The sequence below is a fragment of the Anabrus simplex genome, chromosome 1, assembly GCF_040414725.1.
Source record: "Anabrus simplex isolate iqAnaSimp1 chromosome 1, ASM4041472v1, whole genome shotgun sequence".
In the NCBI taxonomy this organism is placed as follows: domain Eukaryota; kingdom Metazoa; phylum Arthropoda; class Insecta; order Orthoptera; family Tettigoniidae; genus Anabrus; species Anabrus simplex.
In genome coordinates this window covers 371126971-371145165 of record NC_090265.1, presented here as the reverse complement: position 1 = coordinate 371145165, position 18195 = coordinate 371126971, and the positions used below count along the sequence as shown (strand labels likewise).

The 18195-nt window shown below is 38.0% G+C and overlaps 1 protein-coding gene across 1 annotated transcript in view; it reads right to left on the bottom strand.

Annotated features, from left to right (window-relative positions):
* Positions 1–18195, bottom strand: part of mRpL39 (mitochondrial ribosomal protein L39) — an 86166-nt gene that overhangs the window by 34726 nt on the left and 33245 nt on the right. The window contains exon 6 of the mRNA XM_067143011.2: positions 11629–11729. Coding sequence (XP_066999112.2) covers positions 11629–11729 — 101 coding nt within the window. The remainder of the gene's footprint in view (positions 1–11628; positions 11730–18195) is intronic.

Sequence of the window (18195 nt, the reverse complement as noted above, 5' to 3'; positions counted from 1 at the left end):
AACACACGTTTCCCAGACTAGGTAGTTCTAGGACAGTCTTTTCCTGATCTTTACTTGTAATGATGTTACTTATTAACTTGTTTACATATTGCTTCCCAAGTCTATTCAAGTGCATGCCATGCCTCGTATGAGAAGTTCGGTTTAATTTACTAATGTCTAACAGTATAACATTTTTGAAATGACTACATATTTGCCTGAATTTCTCATTTGTGTCCTTGACAGCTTTATTCACAATTGACCAGTCTGTTAAATCATGTCTATGGGGTACGTTTGTCACTATCACATTTGTATGGGTCAGCTTACCTAGAGTCCTTTTCAGAATACTTGCAGCATGATGGCCTTAATTTCTTGCTATGTCGTTGGTTCCACCGACAATAACTATGACATCATTTGACGAGAGTTTATCAGCATTCCTCAAGAGGGGTTTCACTACTTCTGAAAAGGGGGCACCTGGTTGAATAACACCTGTCACTTCACTGTCGGCTCGCAACTCTGCTATATTTGCTGAAAGGCCTCGACCGTGACTATCACCAAACAGTTTCACTTTCTTCTCCTTCCTTACTTTCTTGATCACGTTATCGGCATGAATTCAGCGTTTTTTCGTCGGTGAACTCACATCTCGGGAAAAACAAGTGCTTCCTTGCTCTTCCCGAACTTCGTGTAAAACGCTGAATCTGTTCGTTACTGTAGGTTGATTTCCAGATGAATTAGGCCTAGTTAGCGACACTTTCCTGTGCCGTAACGTAACCTCACTCCACGACGCACCAACACCAACACCAACACCATCGCATTTTTTTAGTTTTTCCACCTCTTCAATCAGATTTGTCTTTTCAGATCGTAACTTTTTAATTACAAGGTTTGCTTCTACCAAATCCTTATGTAGCACTTCTATTATTTTGTGTAGTGATTCAACAGTTTCATGGACATATCAAGGCGTCATTTTAGGCCTACACACACACTCGCGTTCGTAGAAATCATCCTGGTGGTGTTGCAAACAGCCAAGCTCATGGGGAGGAGGAAAATGATGTTGGCGAAATTATGCTTGAGGAAGTGGAAAGGATGGTAAAAAAACTCCATTGTCATAAGGCAGCAGGAATAGATGAAATTAGACCTGAAATGGTGAAGTATAGTGGGAAGGCAGGGATGAAATGGCTTCATAGACTAGTAAAATTAGCGTGGAGTGTTGGTAAGGTACCTTCAGATTGGACAAAAGCAGTAATTGCACCTATCTACAAGCAAGGGAACAGGAAGGATTGCAACAACTATCGAGGTATCTCATTGATTATTATACCAGGCAAAGTATTCACTGGCATCTTGGAAGGGAGGGTGCGATCAGTCGTTGAGAGGAAGTTGGATGAAAACCAGTGTGGTTTCAGACCACAGAGAGGCTGTCAGGATCAGATTTTCAGTATGTGCCAGGTAATTGAAAAATGCTACGAGAGGAATAGGCAGTTGTGTTTATGTTTCGTAGATCTGGAGAAAGCATATGACAGGGTACCGAGGGAAAAGATGTTCACTATACTGGGGGACTATGGAATTAAAGGTAGATTATTAAAATCAATCAAAGGCATTTATGTTGACAATTGGGCTTCAGTGAGAATTGATGGTAGAATGAGTTCTTGGTTCAGGGTACTTACAGGGGTTAGACAAGGTTGTAATCTTTCACCTTTGCTGTTCGTAGTTTACATGGATCATCTGCTGAAAGGTATAAAATGGCAGGGAGGGATTCAGTTAGGTGGAAATGTAGTAAGCAGTTTGGCCTATGCTGACGACTTGGTCTTAATGGCAGACTGTGCCGACAGCCTGCAGTCTAATATCTTGGAACTTGAAAATAGGTGCAATGAATTTGGTATGAAAATTAGCCTCTCGAAGACTAAATTGATGTCAGTAGGTAAGAAATTCAACAGAATTGAATGTCGGACTGGTGATACAAAGCTAGAACAGGTTGATAATTTCAAGTGTTTAGGTTGTGTGTTCTCCCAGGATGGTAATATAGTAAGCGAGATTCGATCAAGGTGTAGTAAAGCTAATGCAGTGAGCTCACAGTTGCGATCAGCAGTATTCTGTAAGAAGGAAGTCAGCTCCCAGACGAAACTATCTTTACATCGGTCTGTTTTCAGACCAACTTTGCTTTACGGGAGCAAAAGCTGGGTGGACACAGGGTATCTTATGAATAAGTTAGAAGTAACAGACATGAAAGTAGCAAGAATGATTGTTGGTACAAACAGGTGGGAACAATGGCAGGAGGGTACTCGGAATGAGGAGATAAAGGCTAATTTGGGAATGAACTCGATGGATGAAGCTGTACGCATAAACCGGCTTTGGTGGTGGGGTCATGTGAGGCGAATGGAGGAGGATAGGTTACCTAGGAGAATAATGGACTCTGCTATGGAGGGTAAGAGAAGTAGAGGGAGACCAAGACAACGATGGTTAGACTCGGTTTCTAACAATTTAAAGATAAGAGGTATAGAACTAAATGAGGCCACAACACTAGTTGCAAATCGAGGATTGTGGCGACGTTTAGTAAATTCTCAGAGGCTTGCAGACTGAACGCTGAAAGGCATAAAAGTCTATAATGATAATGTATGTATGTATGTATGTATGTATGTATGTATGAAAACATTCATCATTTGGAGTCATTTTCGTTTTCCTTCTACAGTTTCCCTTTTTTCTTAAGTGAAATTGAATCAGTCTGTTTGTTATTATTTATAAGCTTCATATCCGTATTGATTGGTATCACTATATAGAAATAATATGAGTCACCACCTTATCAATACACTATTTTATTTACTACCAAACTGGTAAATTTTACTTCATATTGTGTAATATAATTTGTTAAGTAGAATAGAGTAGAATAGCATGTACCTCTCAGTAAATGTACATACTTAATAGTCAATTCACTAGCATTTTGTCAAATGGATGAATTACATTCAATATAATACTTTTGACACTGTATACAAGGGAACAGAAGACCTATATAATAGCTCAAATAGAGCAAACTTATAAATCCCATAATATACGCATATCCAAACTAAGATGTACTTACCAGCATTTTAATGACATATGAATTTTAAATATTAACCATTATATGTGATGTTTTTGTAGATATTTTGTATGTGTCAACTGAGGATGACCCCTTACGGGTCGAAACCGGTATTGACCCTATTTACCAATTTGGTAGTAAATAAAATAGTGTATTGACAAGGTGGTGACTCATATTATTTCTATATAGTGATATCAGTCTGTTTGTGCCACTAAATAATTATATTTATAGTGCCTACACCGACACCAAATTTAGTAGCTAACTGTCTTTGTGTCACGGAAGTGTTCTGAGATAAAGCTACAATCACACTATGTTTCCTGGGAGTCGTATTCATTGAAGACATAGATATTACTAATCACACAAGGAAACCTCAACATTCTTCAAAAGTGACAAACATCAAAATAAATACACTTTTAATCAAAAACAATCATCACATAGGTTAATTACCAATGAATAACCATGCAAAGAATGCATAAAGAGTGCAGGATCTAAGAATAAGCAATGTGCAGCACACTGTTACCAAAGATTGGGAAAATCAAGAAAGAAAGAAAGAAAGAAAGAAAGAAAGAAAGAAAGAAAGAAAGAAAAAAGTGTCCTGGTTCATTTGTTATAATGGAAACCATTTCATTTCAGTTTCGACTTCTAATCACTTCCCGTTACACAGTGCAGCGACAGCACGGGAATGCCCGCACTTCACAGTTCAGGTCCGTGCTTAGAACGTGTTGATCTGTCGCTCCAACTGTTCTCGAGTTGTGAAGTGTTACTCCGGGTTTTAATTCCCACAATGCCTTCACATATGTACGCAGTAGAGGAAAGGGTATTTATGTACGATAATTATGTGAAAAAAAGAATCTTGCAGGGAAGTTGTTAGGTGATTTGAAACACAATTTCCAGGTGTACTCCCTCCATATAGAGACCGTATGGAAACTCGTAAACAAATTGAGAGGAACTGGTTCTTGACTCGATAAGAAGTGAAGTGTTAAGAAACGTGTACGTAACAAGGACAAATTAATCTGAAATTGCAGAAAGATTAGAATATACGCCTACAAAATCCCTAAGATGACTTGGACAAGAAGACAGAGCTCAGCATGACGGGCTAAGAAAATGTTTAAAAAAATTGAAACCATACAAGGTAACTGTAGTACACAAACTGCATTTTCTTATCTTATTTTCTTAATTCTTATTTTCTTAATTTTAATCTCATGTCATGCATGGATAAAGTGAGTAAAGTGCTGTCCTTGTAGCTATGCCACAGAGTGGGGAGGGATGAATCAACGGGAGGTAGATAAGCTGGGCGTGCCTGCCGGCCAATCGATGAAACTGACTCTAGTATTGTGGTAGAATATTTATGATAACATATAGGTTATTTTAATGGTCACTATCTGATTTTCTTCTGTGACATTACCATCATACAACCTCCGTGACATCATTGTGGGGTACCTTCTATGACGGCTTTGCTGGTCGATTTCTGTAGCACTGTCGTTGAACAAATGACGACGTGTTAGCGTTGTTGTTGTTATTATTATTATTATTATTATTATTATTATTCTGTCACCTCACATCACCTGTTCACCTTTATGTTAGTGAAAAGAATTATCTGACTCGGTAAGATATATCATTCATAAAGAGCATTATTACAGATTAACCACACACACCAGAGTATTCTTGGAAAGTATCAGGCACTTTGAGTACTGTGTCTACATTTATTGAATGCAAGATGTGTCACAGAGAATTTACAAAGAGGGTATTAACATAGTACCATATCTGAAGTACTTATTTGATTATTGTTTGGTCGGAGGAGCTATACCAGATGAATGGAGAGTTGCTATTGTAGCCCCTGTGTATAAAGGAAAGGGTGATAAACATAAAGCTGAAAATTACAGGCCAGTAAGGTTGACATGCATTGTATGTAAGCTTTGGGAAGGCATTCTTTCTGATTATATTAGACACGTTTGTGAAATTAATAACTGGTTCGATAGAAGGCAGTTCGGTTTTAGGAAAGGTTATTCCACTGAAGCTCAACTTGTAGGATTCCAGCAAGATATAGCAGATATCTTGGATTCTGGAGGTCAAATGGACTGTATTGCGATTGACCTGCCTAAGCATTTGATAGGGTGGATCATGGGAGACTACTGGCAAAAATGAGTGCAATTGGACTAGACAAAAGAGTGACCGAATGGGTTGCTTTATTTCTAGAAAATAGATCTCCAAGAATTAGAGTAGGTGAAGCTTCATCTGACCCTGTAATAATTAAGAGGGGAATTCCTCAAGGCAGTATTATCGGACCTTTATGTTTTCTTATATATATAAATGATATATGTAAAGGAGTGGAGTCAGAGGTAAGGCTTTTTGCGGATAATGTTATTCTCTATAGAGTGATAAATAAGTTACAAGATTGTGAGCAACTGCAACGTGACCTCGAAAATGTTGTGAGATGGACAGCAGGCAATGGTATGTTGATAAACAGGGTTAAAAGTCAGGTTGTGAGTTTCACAAATAGGAAAAGTCCTCTTAGTTTTAATTACTGCGTTGATGGGGTGAAAGTTCCTTTTCGGGATCATTGTAGGTATCTGGGTGTTAATATACGGAAAGATCTTCATTGGGGTAATCACATAAATGGGGTTGTAAATAAAGGGTACAGATCTCTGCACATGGTTATGAGGGTGTTTAGGGGTTGTAGTAAGGATGTAAAGGAGAGGGCATACAAGTCTCTGGTAAGACCCCAACTAAAGTATGGTTCCAGTGTTCCAGGATTACCTGATTCAAGAACTGGCAAAAATCCAAAGAAAAGCAGCTCGATTTGTTCTGGGTGATTTCCGACAAAAGAGTAGCGTTACAAAAATGTTGCAATGTTTGGGTTGGGAAGAATTGAGAGAAAGAAGAAGAGCTGCTCGACTAAGTGGTATGTAGATCTTGATTCCCAATTTGTCCTGAATGAGTAAATTTATAATACCAATATAATGGTCCGTTACTGGACATTACAAATTTTCCAGCTAACTCATTCTTGGTTGCCTGCGTTTTGCCCTTGTGTGCTAAGTTAGGCTTATCATTTGGGACTTAGCACACCACCCAAGATGCAAGGCTAGTGCATACCGTGGAGGCCACTGCATAGGCTACTTGAAGCCACCAGCAGTGCCAATGCACTATGAGAGCTATGTCTCTTTTCCAAAAAATTGATGCCTGCCTGGCCATCAAATGATGTAGATGTTGATTCCCATAGGGAACCTAAAATATTTGTCCTGAATGAGTAAATTTATAATACCAATATAATGGTCCGTTATTGGGCATTACAAATTTTCCAGCTAACTCATTCTTGGTTGCCTGCGTTTCGCCCTCGTGTGCTAAGTCCAATAACGGACCATTATATTGGTATTATAAATTTACTCATTCAGGACAAATATTTTAGGTTCCCTATGGGAATCAACATCTACATCATTTGATGGCCAGACAGGCATCAATTTTTTGGAAAAGAGACACAGCTCTCATAGTGCATTGGCACTGCTGGTGGCTTCAAGTAGCCTATGCAGTGGCCTCCACGGTATGCACTAGCCTTGCGTCTTGGGTGGTGTGCTAAGTCCCAACTGATGAGCCTAACTTAACACACGAGGGCGAAACGCAGGCAACCAAGAATGAGTTAGCTGGAAAATTTGTAATGTCCAATAACGGACCATTATATTGGTATTATTAAGTGGTATGTTCCGAGCTGTCAGCGGAGAGATGGCATGGAATGATATTAGTAGATGAATAAGTTTGAGTGGCGTTTATAAAAGTAGGAAAGATCACAATATGAAGATAAAGTTGGAATTCAAGAGGACAAACTGGGGCAAATATTCATTTATAGGAAGGGGAGTTAGGGATTGGAATAACTTACCAAGGGAGACGTTCAATAAATTTCCAATTTCTTTGAAATCATTTAGGAAAAGGCTAGGAAAGCAACAGATAGGGAATCTGCCACCTGGGCGACTGCCCTAAATGCAGATCAGTATTCATTCATTCATTCATTCATTCATTCATTCATTCACACACATATCAAGAGCTCATAAATCACTATCTCAGGATTCATAATTTGTCGATAATGAAGAATTGCACGTTAATTTAGAAATTCCTCAGGCATCTCAAATATTTCATTCCAGGTTACCAGTTAGCCACACTGTGAATTCTTTCAATCAGACATATGACAATATAAATTCTCAGTGCCCACATTATTCCAGTTCCTGTGGGGTCAAAATATGCATCAGCAGAGCTCATCCTGAAATTCACAGTCAAATTTTAGTTTCTAGAAGTCGACAGGGGGTTGAACACTCTCAAAATGTTGAAACAGTTGCTCAAGAAAGTGACCCTATCGCTAACACAGAAACTAAAGGTATCTACACTTTACTGCATGAATTTAAGCAGAAAATGATGCAGTGGTGAAGCAGATTTTTAAATAATTTCACAGACGAGCAATTTAACAATGAGATGATGTGAATTCTTGGCTTCAGCGCTTGATTTACTCCCTGGCCCCAAATATCCATCATGGAAATACTACCAATACAGGAAAAATAAACAAACCACGGATAACCAAAGGAAATACAAACAGACAACCAATCCTGAACAGACAACAAAACGGGACCGAATAAAACTCCACGAAAGATACAAATATCAGCTTACCCAGTATCACTTTTACAATCAGTGCAGAAAGGCTATTAGATCTGTTTTAAATTCCAATGCTGAAAATTGTAAAATTCCTTCGGATGAAATATTCCATCATTTCTCTGAAATTCTCGGGCAACCTAATGTCTTAAACCCTAATCAACAAGGATTTATTAACTCCTCTGGCACGCATGTCGACGCTGCCATTCTCGAATCTCTTCTCCGAGAAGCCAAAAACAAACAAGACAATCTAACTACTATATTCTGAGATATACAGAGGCCTTTGACAATGCTGGTCGTGCTCATTTAAATGAAACACTGAAGGCATTACCAATTCCAACCAAACTTGTGAATTTAATTATGAATCTGCAAATACGAAATGTCACACAAATTCAGACGCAGGGAAGCAAAACAAGGCCTCACTTGATGGAGTTATGCAAGGTTCTCCTGTCACCAATCCTGTTTAATCTCGCCATCAATCATATTCTGGATGACCTGTGAAACGTCAATATCTACCCAACATGGTTTTCGATTGAGTCTAGAGCATGAAGCGCTAACAGTACTGTATTAAGTTTTGCCTATGATGTGATTATAATTATTGGAAAAGATTCTGAGTCAGCTTTATTAGTTGCTCATGCTGTCATACATCAATTAAAAGACAGACTTAACATCAATATTAGAAAATGTAAAGGAATATGCATCAAACATGGTCACCTATCTGAAGAAAAATTCACAGCAGATGAAAAACAGATACCATGTCTGAAGAAAAGAGAATCTATTAATCTATTAAGTATTAAGTATTAAATTTCTCCAGTGAAATTACTTTCTAGTTCATCGAGGTCCTAAATAAGCTCAAAACCACCCTAGAAATCCTCATTTCTTCACTACTTTTGCAGTCCAATCAAAAGTTTGTAATCCTGAACACTCCAATCACTACCGATCTGCATTTAGGGCAGTTGCCCAGGTGGCAGATTCCCTATCTGTTGTTTTCTTAGCCTCTTCAATCTGCCCCAGTTTAGTATACAAATTTCAGACAGTACCAGCACAAGAGATTCCAGTCAAATTTATTAATGACGCCGATATTATGGTTAGGGGAGCATTAAAGGAAATTTTGCAGTTTCCAATGGATGTCCCGAATAATATGATATATGCTGAAATGAAATTTAAAGGTATGGGTTTATTTTGTGCATCATGGGAAATACATATCTGCAACATACTAATGCATGCAACCTTTTCAACTCTTCCAATATAGTTTTTTTACACTCAACGGGAAACTTATGCCAAGAAATCAGCACAAGCCTCGCCACATTGAATGTACCAGAAACAAAATCTATTCGAGGCAAAAGGCATGGTTTTGTGGATACAAGGAAAGTTCAACTGGAATTGAGAAGAAGAGCTTTTGACAACTGGAGCAAGAAAGAGCATAAAGGCAAAGATATAGTCCTATTTAAACAGTCTACCCCAACGAATACATGGATTCGTAATCATAAAGGCTTGTCTTGCAATAAATGGCATGACGCAATAAAAATGAATGCCAACGACTCTGCTGTGCATATTGAACCTGGCAGATTCCAGGTGTTGGGGTCCTTTTTATGTTGTTTAGCATTTACGTTTACGAAAATTGATAATGAATGAAAACCTACAACCTGTTTTCCAGTCATTGTCCGGGTCAGGGATGAAATGAATGAACCATATATAGGCTCTTAGTACAATGGGGTCGCCACTCCCAAAGTTAATGAAAATTGATAATATCAGTAGATAAATGAGATAATACAAAATGCAGAAAATCCAAGTTATAAGTCAGTGTACATGTAGAAGCGAAAGCACGGAGCCCAAGGTCACGCACAAGTGAAAACACCAGCCAAGTCTATTGTAGCGCATAAGCAGTACTCGCAAGTTCAACTACCAGATGACATAGGAAAATAAAAGAGGCATAGCAATCAGAATAAATTCCAAGGTGTCAGCAGAATAGCACAGAGATTATTTTCAGGACCTTTACCCAGGAGGTATACCGTGGTAAGTACATAAAAGAAAAAAGGGGAGGGGAAGCAGGGATAGCAAAAACAGGCCAAACAACAAGGTTTAAATCACAAAATGTATTACAAGACCACCAGAAGGGAACATTTTTACAATCAAGAACACCTTTGATAAATACGAAACAAAATTAACAATAATTACAACGTTTAGGTGCGTAAGCTAGAATTCGAAACTTTGCATGGAACTCCACAAGGGTAAGTAGATTCTGAGATAGTAACAAAATCTTCTAAGTTGTGTTGGTAATAGAAAAAGAATTTATAAGGACAGTGATAGAGACTACGAGTAGACCTAATTATGACCCTATTAATAAAACATAATATGTACATCCGCGGAAACACATTATGGAATAACTGGAAATAACTTATCTTATGGATAATACCAAAGGGATCTACAACAACATTTTTACATTAAAAGAGAGAAAGCACCATAATTACACACCATGTGAGAAAAAGTTAACAAAGAGTATAGGCCACTATTACAATTAAGAACGACGTAAAATTTGTGAAAATAGAAAGGAGGTCAACGGAACAGAAAAAGAAATACGCAAGGAGAGGGAAAAGAATGCAGGATTCAAGGGAATGGCGAGGGTGAGAGAGGGTAAAAATCAGGTTGCAGTGTCTATTTCCGTATTAATAAAATCACGCACACACAGGGCGTAGACAAAGTTCCGTGTCAATGGTAGAGTTCGCCGAAGCACAAGTCCTTTTTCACAAGATTCTGATCAAGTCTGTAGGATTTGAGGTTGTTTAACAAGCGACATGAAGTGCCCAGAATGGGCCAAAGTTAAAAAAAAAAAAAAAAGTATGCTAAGGCCTGAAGGGCTAAGGAGTGAAGAAAATCGAAAATATTAAGACAAGTCTGCTCACCCTGCACAAAGATGATATGATGTGACGTAGAATAGAATGTTTAAAATCGGCACGGGCCAGCCGTGCGAACGAGTTCCTGCTCCCACTGCTTTACATGCACAATGAACACCTAACCGCCGATAGAAAGGCAGCGGGGAGTTATATAGCGGAGCGGAGCGTTGTCTGGAATATACGAGAAACAGGTGACGTAATCGAGAGCCGGCAAGGAAGGAGAGACAGCACGCAGTCGCTGGTGAGGCGAGTGAGCAGACGGAGCACAGTAAGTCCAGGAGGAATGTTTACGGCAGCATGACGGCGAAGTATGCAGAAGGTAAGATGTAAGATGGACATAGAAGCCATGATTTAGGGAGCACGTAACACAGGGCAACAGCCTCTGTTGGTGTCGGCATAGAAAGTTTGAAACTCTTTCACATGTCCTGGGAGCGTGTCCTCATGGTGATTTACTACGCACTTCAAGCCACAATGTAGCCAGATAAATGATTTGTACCTTCCATGTACAAGCTATTGAAATCCCTCAGTTTCAAGTTCCAGGAACTATTGAATTCATTAATGTCTCCTGAAAGAGTCAAACAAACTTTATGGATGAACAGTTTCCACCATTCTGCTGAATTGAAGAAGGATCAAAAATAACTACCTCCAGGTCATAACAAAGGTTAGTGGTCTCAAACTATTTATGATTCAGTGTTGAATGGTCAAAAGGCAACTTGAAGAAGTGGAGAACTCTCAATGATGTACAAAAGCTGTGCAAATGGGTATGGAACAAACAACTAAACATAAATATGACTCTCTCATCTCCAATCATATGCAAAGACTCAGACAGCCCAAGCCAGCAAATGGGCTTTAGTGATTGTCAGATACTAGGCATGGATGAATAACTTCATTTATGAACAAACTAATCTTCTCAATATGATGAATTGTGTTCTTTTTTGACATTGACAAAGATGCGAAGGAAACAGATAACAGATTAATATGACTTATAATGTTTCTAACAAAAAAAATCTTGACAATGAGCTTTAGGTTAATATAATTCATATAAGTAGCAGCACTTACAGCGGTAACAGTACACCTGCCCACAAAACAGGTGTTGGCAACCATTGGTCCACGGCTGATGTCTATATACTCTCCAATACGGTACAAAGTAATTTCATTTCCTGCATACATAAACAACAACATATTATAAAAAATAAAAAACTGACAGCAATAAAAATGAAGTACAAAATGATTCACCAATGCTAGTTTAAACATTATTTTAATGCACAAAAGATAGTTTGAATATTTATACGAAATACAGACCTGCTCAAAGTGTAAGGAATTTACAAGTATGGTCACTGTCCTGATTACAACCAAATTTTCAGATATGTTCAGCAAAATTCAGGATAATATGAACATAGACAGCCAGGGTCACAGAAGGAATACATAATAAACGTGCGTGATCAGGCAGTGCAAGTCATACACTGAATGCACATTTCCGAGTGTTACTATGTAGAAAGAAGAGTGTATACTTTCCGTAGCTCAGCAGAGTAACTTGAATGAAGTTATGAGGGAAGGATTACTGGACAACTGGAAGCCACTTATAGTTATGAATTTCATTGGTTCCGTATTGAAGTGGGATTACAACAAAATTAAATTCTTTTCAAGGTCCACCTATTCAATACAATGACGTTTTATTGTGATTCAATCACATGTCAAATAGTCAAATGGTACCAGTTTCGGCATCTATGTGCCATCATCAGCCTTGGGTACAAATTAAAACAAGATATACATTCCTAAAACATCTAAAACACATTTTAACACATTATAAAATAACATACAATTAATGTGGTGATACATGAAATACGATAAAATTATGATACAATTGGTATGATATAAAATTCTTAAAATTCCGGCTGTTCGTTACATAATTCAGTCTGTGTGCATCCGGGTGAATTTTTACAGTTGTATGCTGTCTATGTGAATGACATTTGTTCCTTTAGATATTAGGTGGTTCCAGGGAAGTTTACTTTGATCATGTAAGATCGCGATGTATTTAGAGATGACGAAGTCCGGCTCCGTCTGTGTAACAACACGTTCACATGCTGCTCAAGGTTCAAACTGAAGTGGGAAGTCATCTCTAAATACATCGCGATCTTACATGATCAAAGTAAACTTCCCTGGAACCACCTAATATCTAAAGGAACAAATGTCATTCACATAGACAGCATACAACTGTAAAAATTCACCCGGATGCACACAGACTGAATTATGTAACGAACAGCCGGAATTTTAAGAATTTTATATCATACCAATTGTATCATAATTTTATCGTATTTCATGTATCACCACATTAATTGTATGTTATTTTATAATGTGTTAAAATGTGTTTTAGATGTTTTAGGAATGTATATCTTGTTTTAATTTGTACCCAAGGCTGATGATGGCACATAGATGCCGAAACTGGTACCATTTGACTATTTGACATGTGATTGAATCACAATAAAACGTCATTGTATTGAATAGGTGGACCTTGAAAAGAATTTAATTTTGTTGTAACTGGAAGCCAGTCAAACATAAGCAGAGGTGAAATGAAATGGCGTATGGCTTTTAGTGCCGGGAGTGTCCGAGGACAAGTTCGGCTCGCCAGATGCAGGTCTTTTGATTTTACACCCGTAGGTGACCTGCACGTCGTGATGAGGATGAAATGATGATGAAGATAACACATACACCCAGTCCCCGTGCCAGGAAAATTAACCAATTAAGGTTAAAATTCCCGACCCTGCCGGGAATCGAACCCGGGACCCCTGTGGCCAAAGGTCAGCACGCTAACCATTTAGCCATGCAGCCGGACATAAGCAGAGGTGTAGTACTCTTTGAGGTTACAAGAAGACAGAGAGATCCAATGATGCTCAAGCAATGGACGTCCACAAGACAACAGTCTGGGAGAAATGATACATGGTGTGAAGTACTAAGTTGTTTTCTTGCAAAAAACTTTTTCCATTTTGTTATTTTTAAATCACATACAGTGCAATCTTGATGCAAAGATACTGCACGACAGAATTGTGGAGGGAGTTATCATTATAAAGAGAACTTTAGAATAACAGGTTCTCATGTCAAATGGAAACATAAACATCTGAAAATCGAATTACATTAACTACCAACCACATCATATCATTTAATTCCCACTAATATGAGGTCTGCAACAACAGAAAAGACAAAACAAAAAATACAAAATGACAATACCTTACCATGTCCAACAGAGTACATTCATACTGACCATGTAATTTTAATTTCTCACACATTGTTCCTCACTCTATGCAGCACTCCACTACTGCAAACTACTGCTGTTGAGGAAATTTGAAATTACAGTCTATTTTGCATTCCTCTTTACAGACTGAGAAACACGCAAAGACCTAAATGTATTGAGATACAACAGTCCTTGGAATGTAGAAATAACCAAAAATATTAATGTTTTATTTGAAGAAATCATTACTTTTTTTGACAAATAGAAACGAAAAGACTAATCAGTGGTCACGTACATTCCAGCTTCCCCTCGCTACCTTAACCATACTCCAATCCTTTCCTTTCTGCCTCCTTCCTAACAACAACTGTTTACTGCAACAATCCAGTTGCCGACAGTCCTTATGTAGTTTCACCAGCACACACAGCATTTAACAGGCACCAGCAGGGGAGTGAGTACTTATTTCTCTACCTAATGAAAGTTCCAATTTTTCCTTTCAACATCCAATTTAATTTTCACATAGCTTTTCTTTTTAGACTCCTCCTTTTAAAAATACCACCCTTGCAATTTTTAACATTCTTCAAGTTCAGTGCAGCATTCACATTAATTTCAACGTATCCGAGAATTACTCAACTTTATTTTGATAAAAGTTTCCCTAGCGTTAAGAAAATAAGAAGCACAATACTGGGATTGTAAATAAGGGGTACAGATCTCTGCACATGGTTATGAGGGTGTTTAGGGGTTGTAGTAAGGATGTAAAGGAGAGGGCATATAAGTCTCGGGTAAGACCCCAACTAGAGTATGGTTCCAGTGTATGGGACCCTCACCAGGATTACCTGATTTAAGAACTGGAAAAAATCCAAAGAAAAGCAGCTCGATTTGTTCTGGGTGATTTCCGACAAAAGAGTAGCGTTACAAAAATGTTGCAAAGTTTGGGTTGGGAGGAATTGAGAGAAAGAAGAAGAGCTGCTTGACTAAGTGGTATGTTACATGTGATAAAATTCATATTAAAACATACAAGTGTTATTTAATAAGTGGTATGTTCCAAGCTGTCAGCGGAGAGATGGCATGGAATGACATTAGTAGACGAATAAGTTTGAGTGGCGTTTATAAAAGTAGGAAAAATCACAATATGAAGATAAAGTTGGAATTCAAGAGGACAAATTGGGGGCAAATATTCATTTATAGGAAGGGGAGTTAGGGATTGGAATAACTTACCAAGGGAGACGTTCAATAAACTTCCAATTTCTTTGAAATCATTTAGGAAAAGGCTAGGAAAACAACAGATAGGGAATCTGCCACCTGGGCAACTGCCCTAAATGCAGATCAGTATTGACTGAGTATTGATAAAAGGAGTATCCTGTTTTTAACAACATAATTATGTCCGCCAATAATCAATTAACTCCAAGGATGTAATGATTTTAATGAAAACTATTTTAAATAACATTTCATCATATCATCTCTACTGTATTTTTATATCTAACATGTGTCATCTCCAACATCAAGATCAATAATTACTTGGGACTGTCAATCACTATATTTAATCAGATCCCCAACAAAACTGGACGTTTATTGAACAATAATGTTCCTAAAACACAGTGTATATCCATTTGTTTTTATAATCCCAAATACCACAAGCACTTTTTTTAACAGAAATAAGCTCCTTAAATTTGGGTGTGGGACATATTTAAACCTTTTGTATCATGGTCTCATAATACATTGTTCCGAAGACGTGTCAACAGCGATTTCATGTCACGTGATTCAACGACCGAAATCTTGCTCCCTTCTGCATTACCGGAACCACATGGTGTGGCAGTTGAATTATTAATCAACTGAGTGTTCTGAGTGAAGAAGCATCAATGATAGCAAGTGATGAATTCAAAAAAGTGTTTGCAGTCATTTACTGTAAGTGAGAAACTTATAATTGTAACGGAAGCTGAAACTATCGGAAATCGTGCCGCCGGCAGAAAATATTATAATAATGAATCATGTATTCTTGATTGGAAGAAAAAGAAGGAAATGTTATTAAAAGGTAATAGTGACTGTAGAGCTTTCAGGGGGCAGAGTGTACAGTTTCCTGAAATTGAAGAATGGCTTTATATATACGTGACTGAAAAGCGTGAACTAGGTAGTGGTGCATCGACTGAAGTTAATTAAAATCATTAGGGATTGCACAAGAACTTAAAAAGGAGAGTTTTACTGTAAGCTGTGGGTGGCTAAGGAACTTTTATCGAAGAAATGAATTGTGTATGCACCACGTCTCCCTATTGCCTACGAAGAAAAATTGATGGCCTTTCATCGCCATGTAATTTGTTTGCGTAAACAAAATTCCTATTTGCTTTCTCATACTGGGAATGCTGATCAGACGCCCAGTTATTTCAAAATGCTACTAGACAACACAGTTCACATTAAGGGCTCTAAAAGCATTACTGTCAGGACAGATGGTAGCGCTGCACGGTAATGTTATGCATGTTGGCTGATGGAACCAAACTTCCTCTGTATGTGATTCTGAAAAGAAAAACACTTCTGAAAGGAAATTTGCCATCTGATATTTTTATTCAAATCCAAGAATCTGGCTGGATGGACAGAGAGCTAGACTGGGTGAAGTGTGTTTGGCAACACTGCCCCAGGAGCTTTATTGCAAAAGAAGAGCCTGCTTGTGCTCGACAGTTAACGTGGGCATACTCCAGATGCCATAAAGGAATTGATGAGTAAAGAAAAAATTGATCTGGCAATAATTCCAGGATGGCTGACCTCTATGCTACAGCCATTGGATGTTTGTGTGAACCGGCCTTTTAAAGCTGCAATGAAAAGAGCTCTACACCGAGTGGATGGTGTCTGCTGACGATCACGCACTGACACCAACTGGACAAGTGAAATGACCTGAAGTGGAACTTCTATGCAAATGGATAAAGACTGCATGGGATTGCATCTCCAACGACTTCATGAAGAAAAGTTTCAAGAAATGTAGAATTTCAAATTGTATGTGTGGTAGTGAGGACGACAATGTATGGGAAGGAGACAGTGACAAAGTTCTGATGGTGGTAGTGCTCATGATGCTGAATTGTGACTGATTTGTATACTGAACTAGTTTTATTTCTCACTGCAGTGTTTTTAGTGTATTTATTACTCGTAAAGTGTTTTAAATTAGCAATTTTCTGATACATCTACAGAAATTTAAAAAGTTGGTAAGTTAACGTGTGATTTATTTTTTCCAAATTTTGCGGTTAGAAATTCAGGTGTACGGGTCTTATTTGGTGGTGGGAGGTATTCAGGATTATACTTAGACTATCTGGAATATACAAAAATAAATAGCAGCACTTTTCCAAACATCCTCATGTGGGCCAGGTATATTGACGACACATTTGTTATAATGGATGAAGAATTCAAGAACGCTACCTCTACCCTGCAAGAACTAAACAACATTGACTCCCACATCAAATTTACGCTTGAGTCCAAAAATAATAAAGTAATTAATTTTCTGGATTTAACTATTCTCAGAAATCCATCTGCTCTTTCATATAAAATCTTCAGAATACTATTCGTCAAGATTCCATACACCCCCAAACACACAAACGTGCAGCGTACAATAGCATGGTTCATCGTGCATTCACGATACCTATGTCTAAAAAAGACCTCAATAGCGAACTCAACACTATAAGAGCAATCACCAAATTTAACGGTTACAACAGATCATTTATAGAACAGATAATTAATAAATTTAGACACCGGCCTAAGACTACTCTCACAAAAGAAAAACCTAAAACTACAGTTTCATCTACTTTTACATTCAACGACGATGTCCATCAGATCGCCAAAATCTTTCGAAAACATAGTGTAAAAATTTTCTTCAGAACTAATAATAGGACTTCAGAAATTATACACAATTCAACATCAGTCAACACCTATAACAGATTTTCTAAATCTGGAATCTATAGATTCAAGTGTATCGACTGCAGCGCCTCTTACATGGGACAAACAGGACGCAGCTTCACAACCAGATATTCAGAGCACGTCAACGCAGTAAGATATAACAAGTTTTCTGCTATAGGCCAACACATTCATGACTCTAATCATAAGTTCACTGATATAGAACATGATTTTGAGATACTTCAAATAGCAAACAAAGGGCCAATCATGAACCTTGTCAAAAACTGTTTCATTCACTGCGATCGATATTTCAACCCTAACTATAATTTAATTGAGATTTCTGAGAAATCGAATATTCTGTACGATCTCTTAATTAAATGGTTAAAAAATATTAGACCCTTTCCTCCCCTTCGCCTCGCCCCTCAACCTCATGACCACATCCATCAGTCCAGCTCTGTCCACTGATCACTCAGGCTGCTCAAGGTGAGTTCGTTTCCAGTCGTCTCTCGTCTTTTCTAGATGTTTCTTTTTAG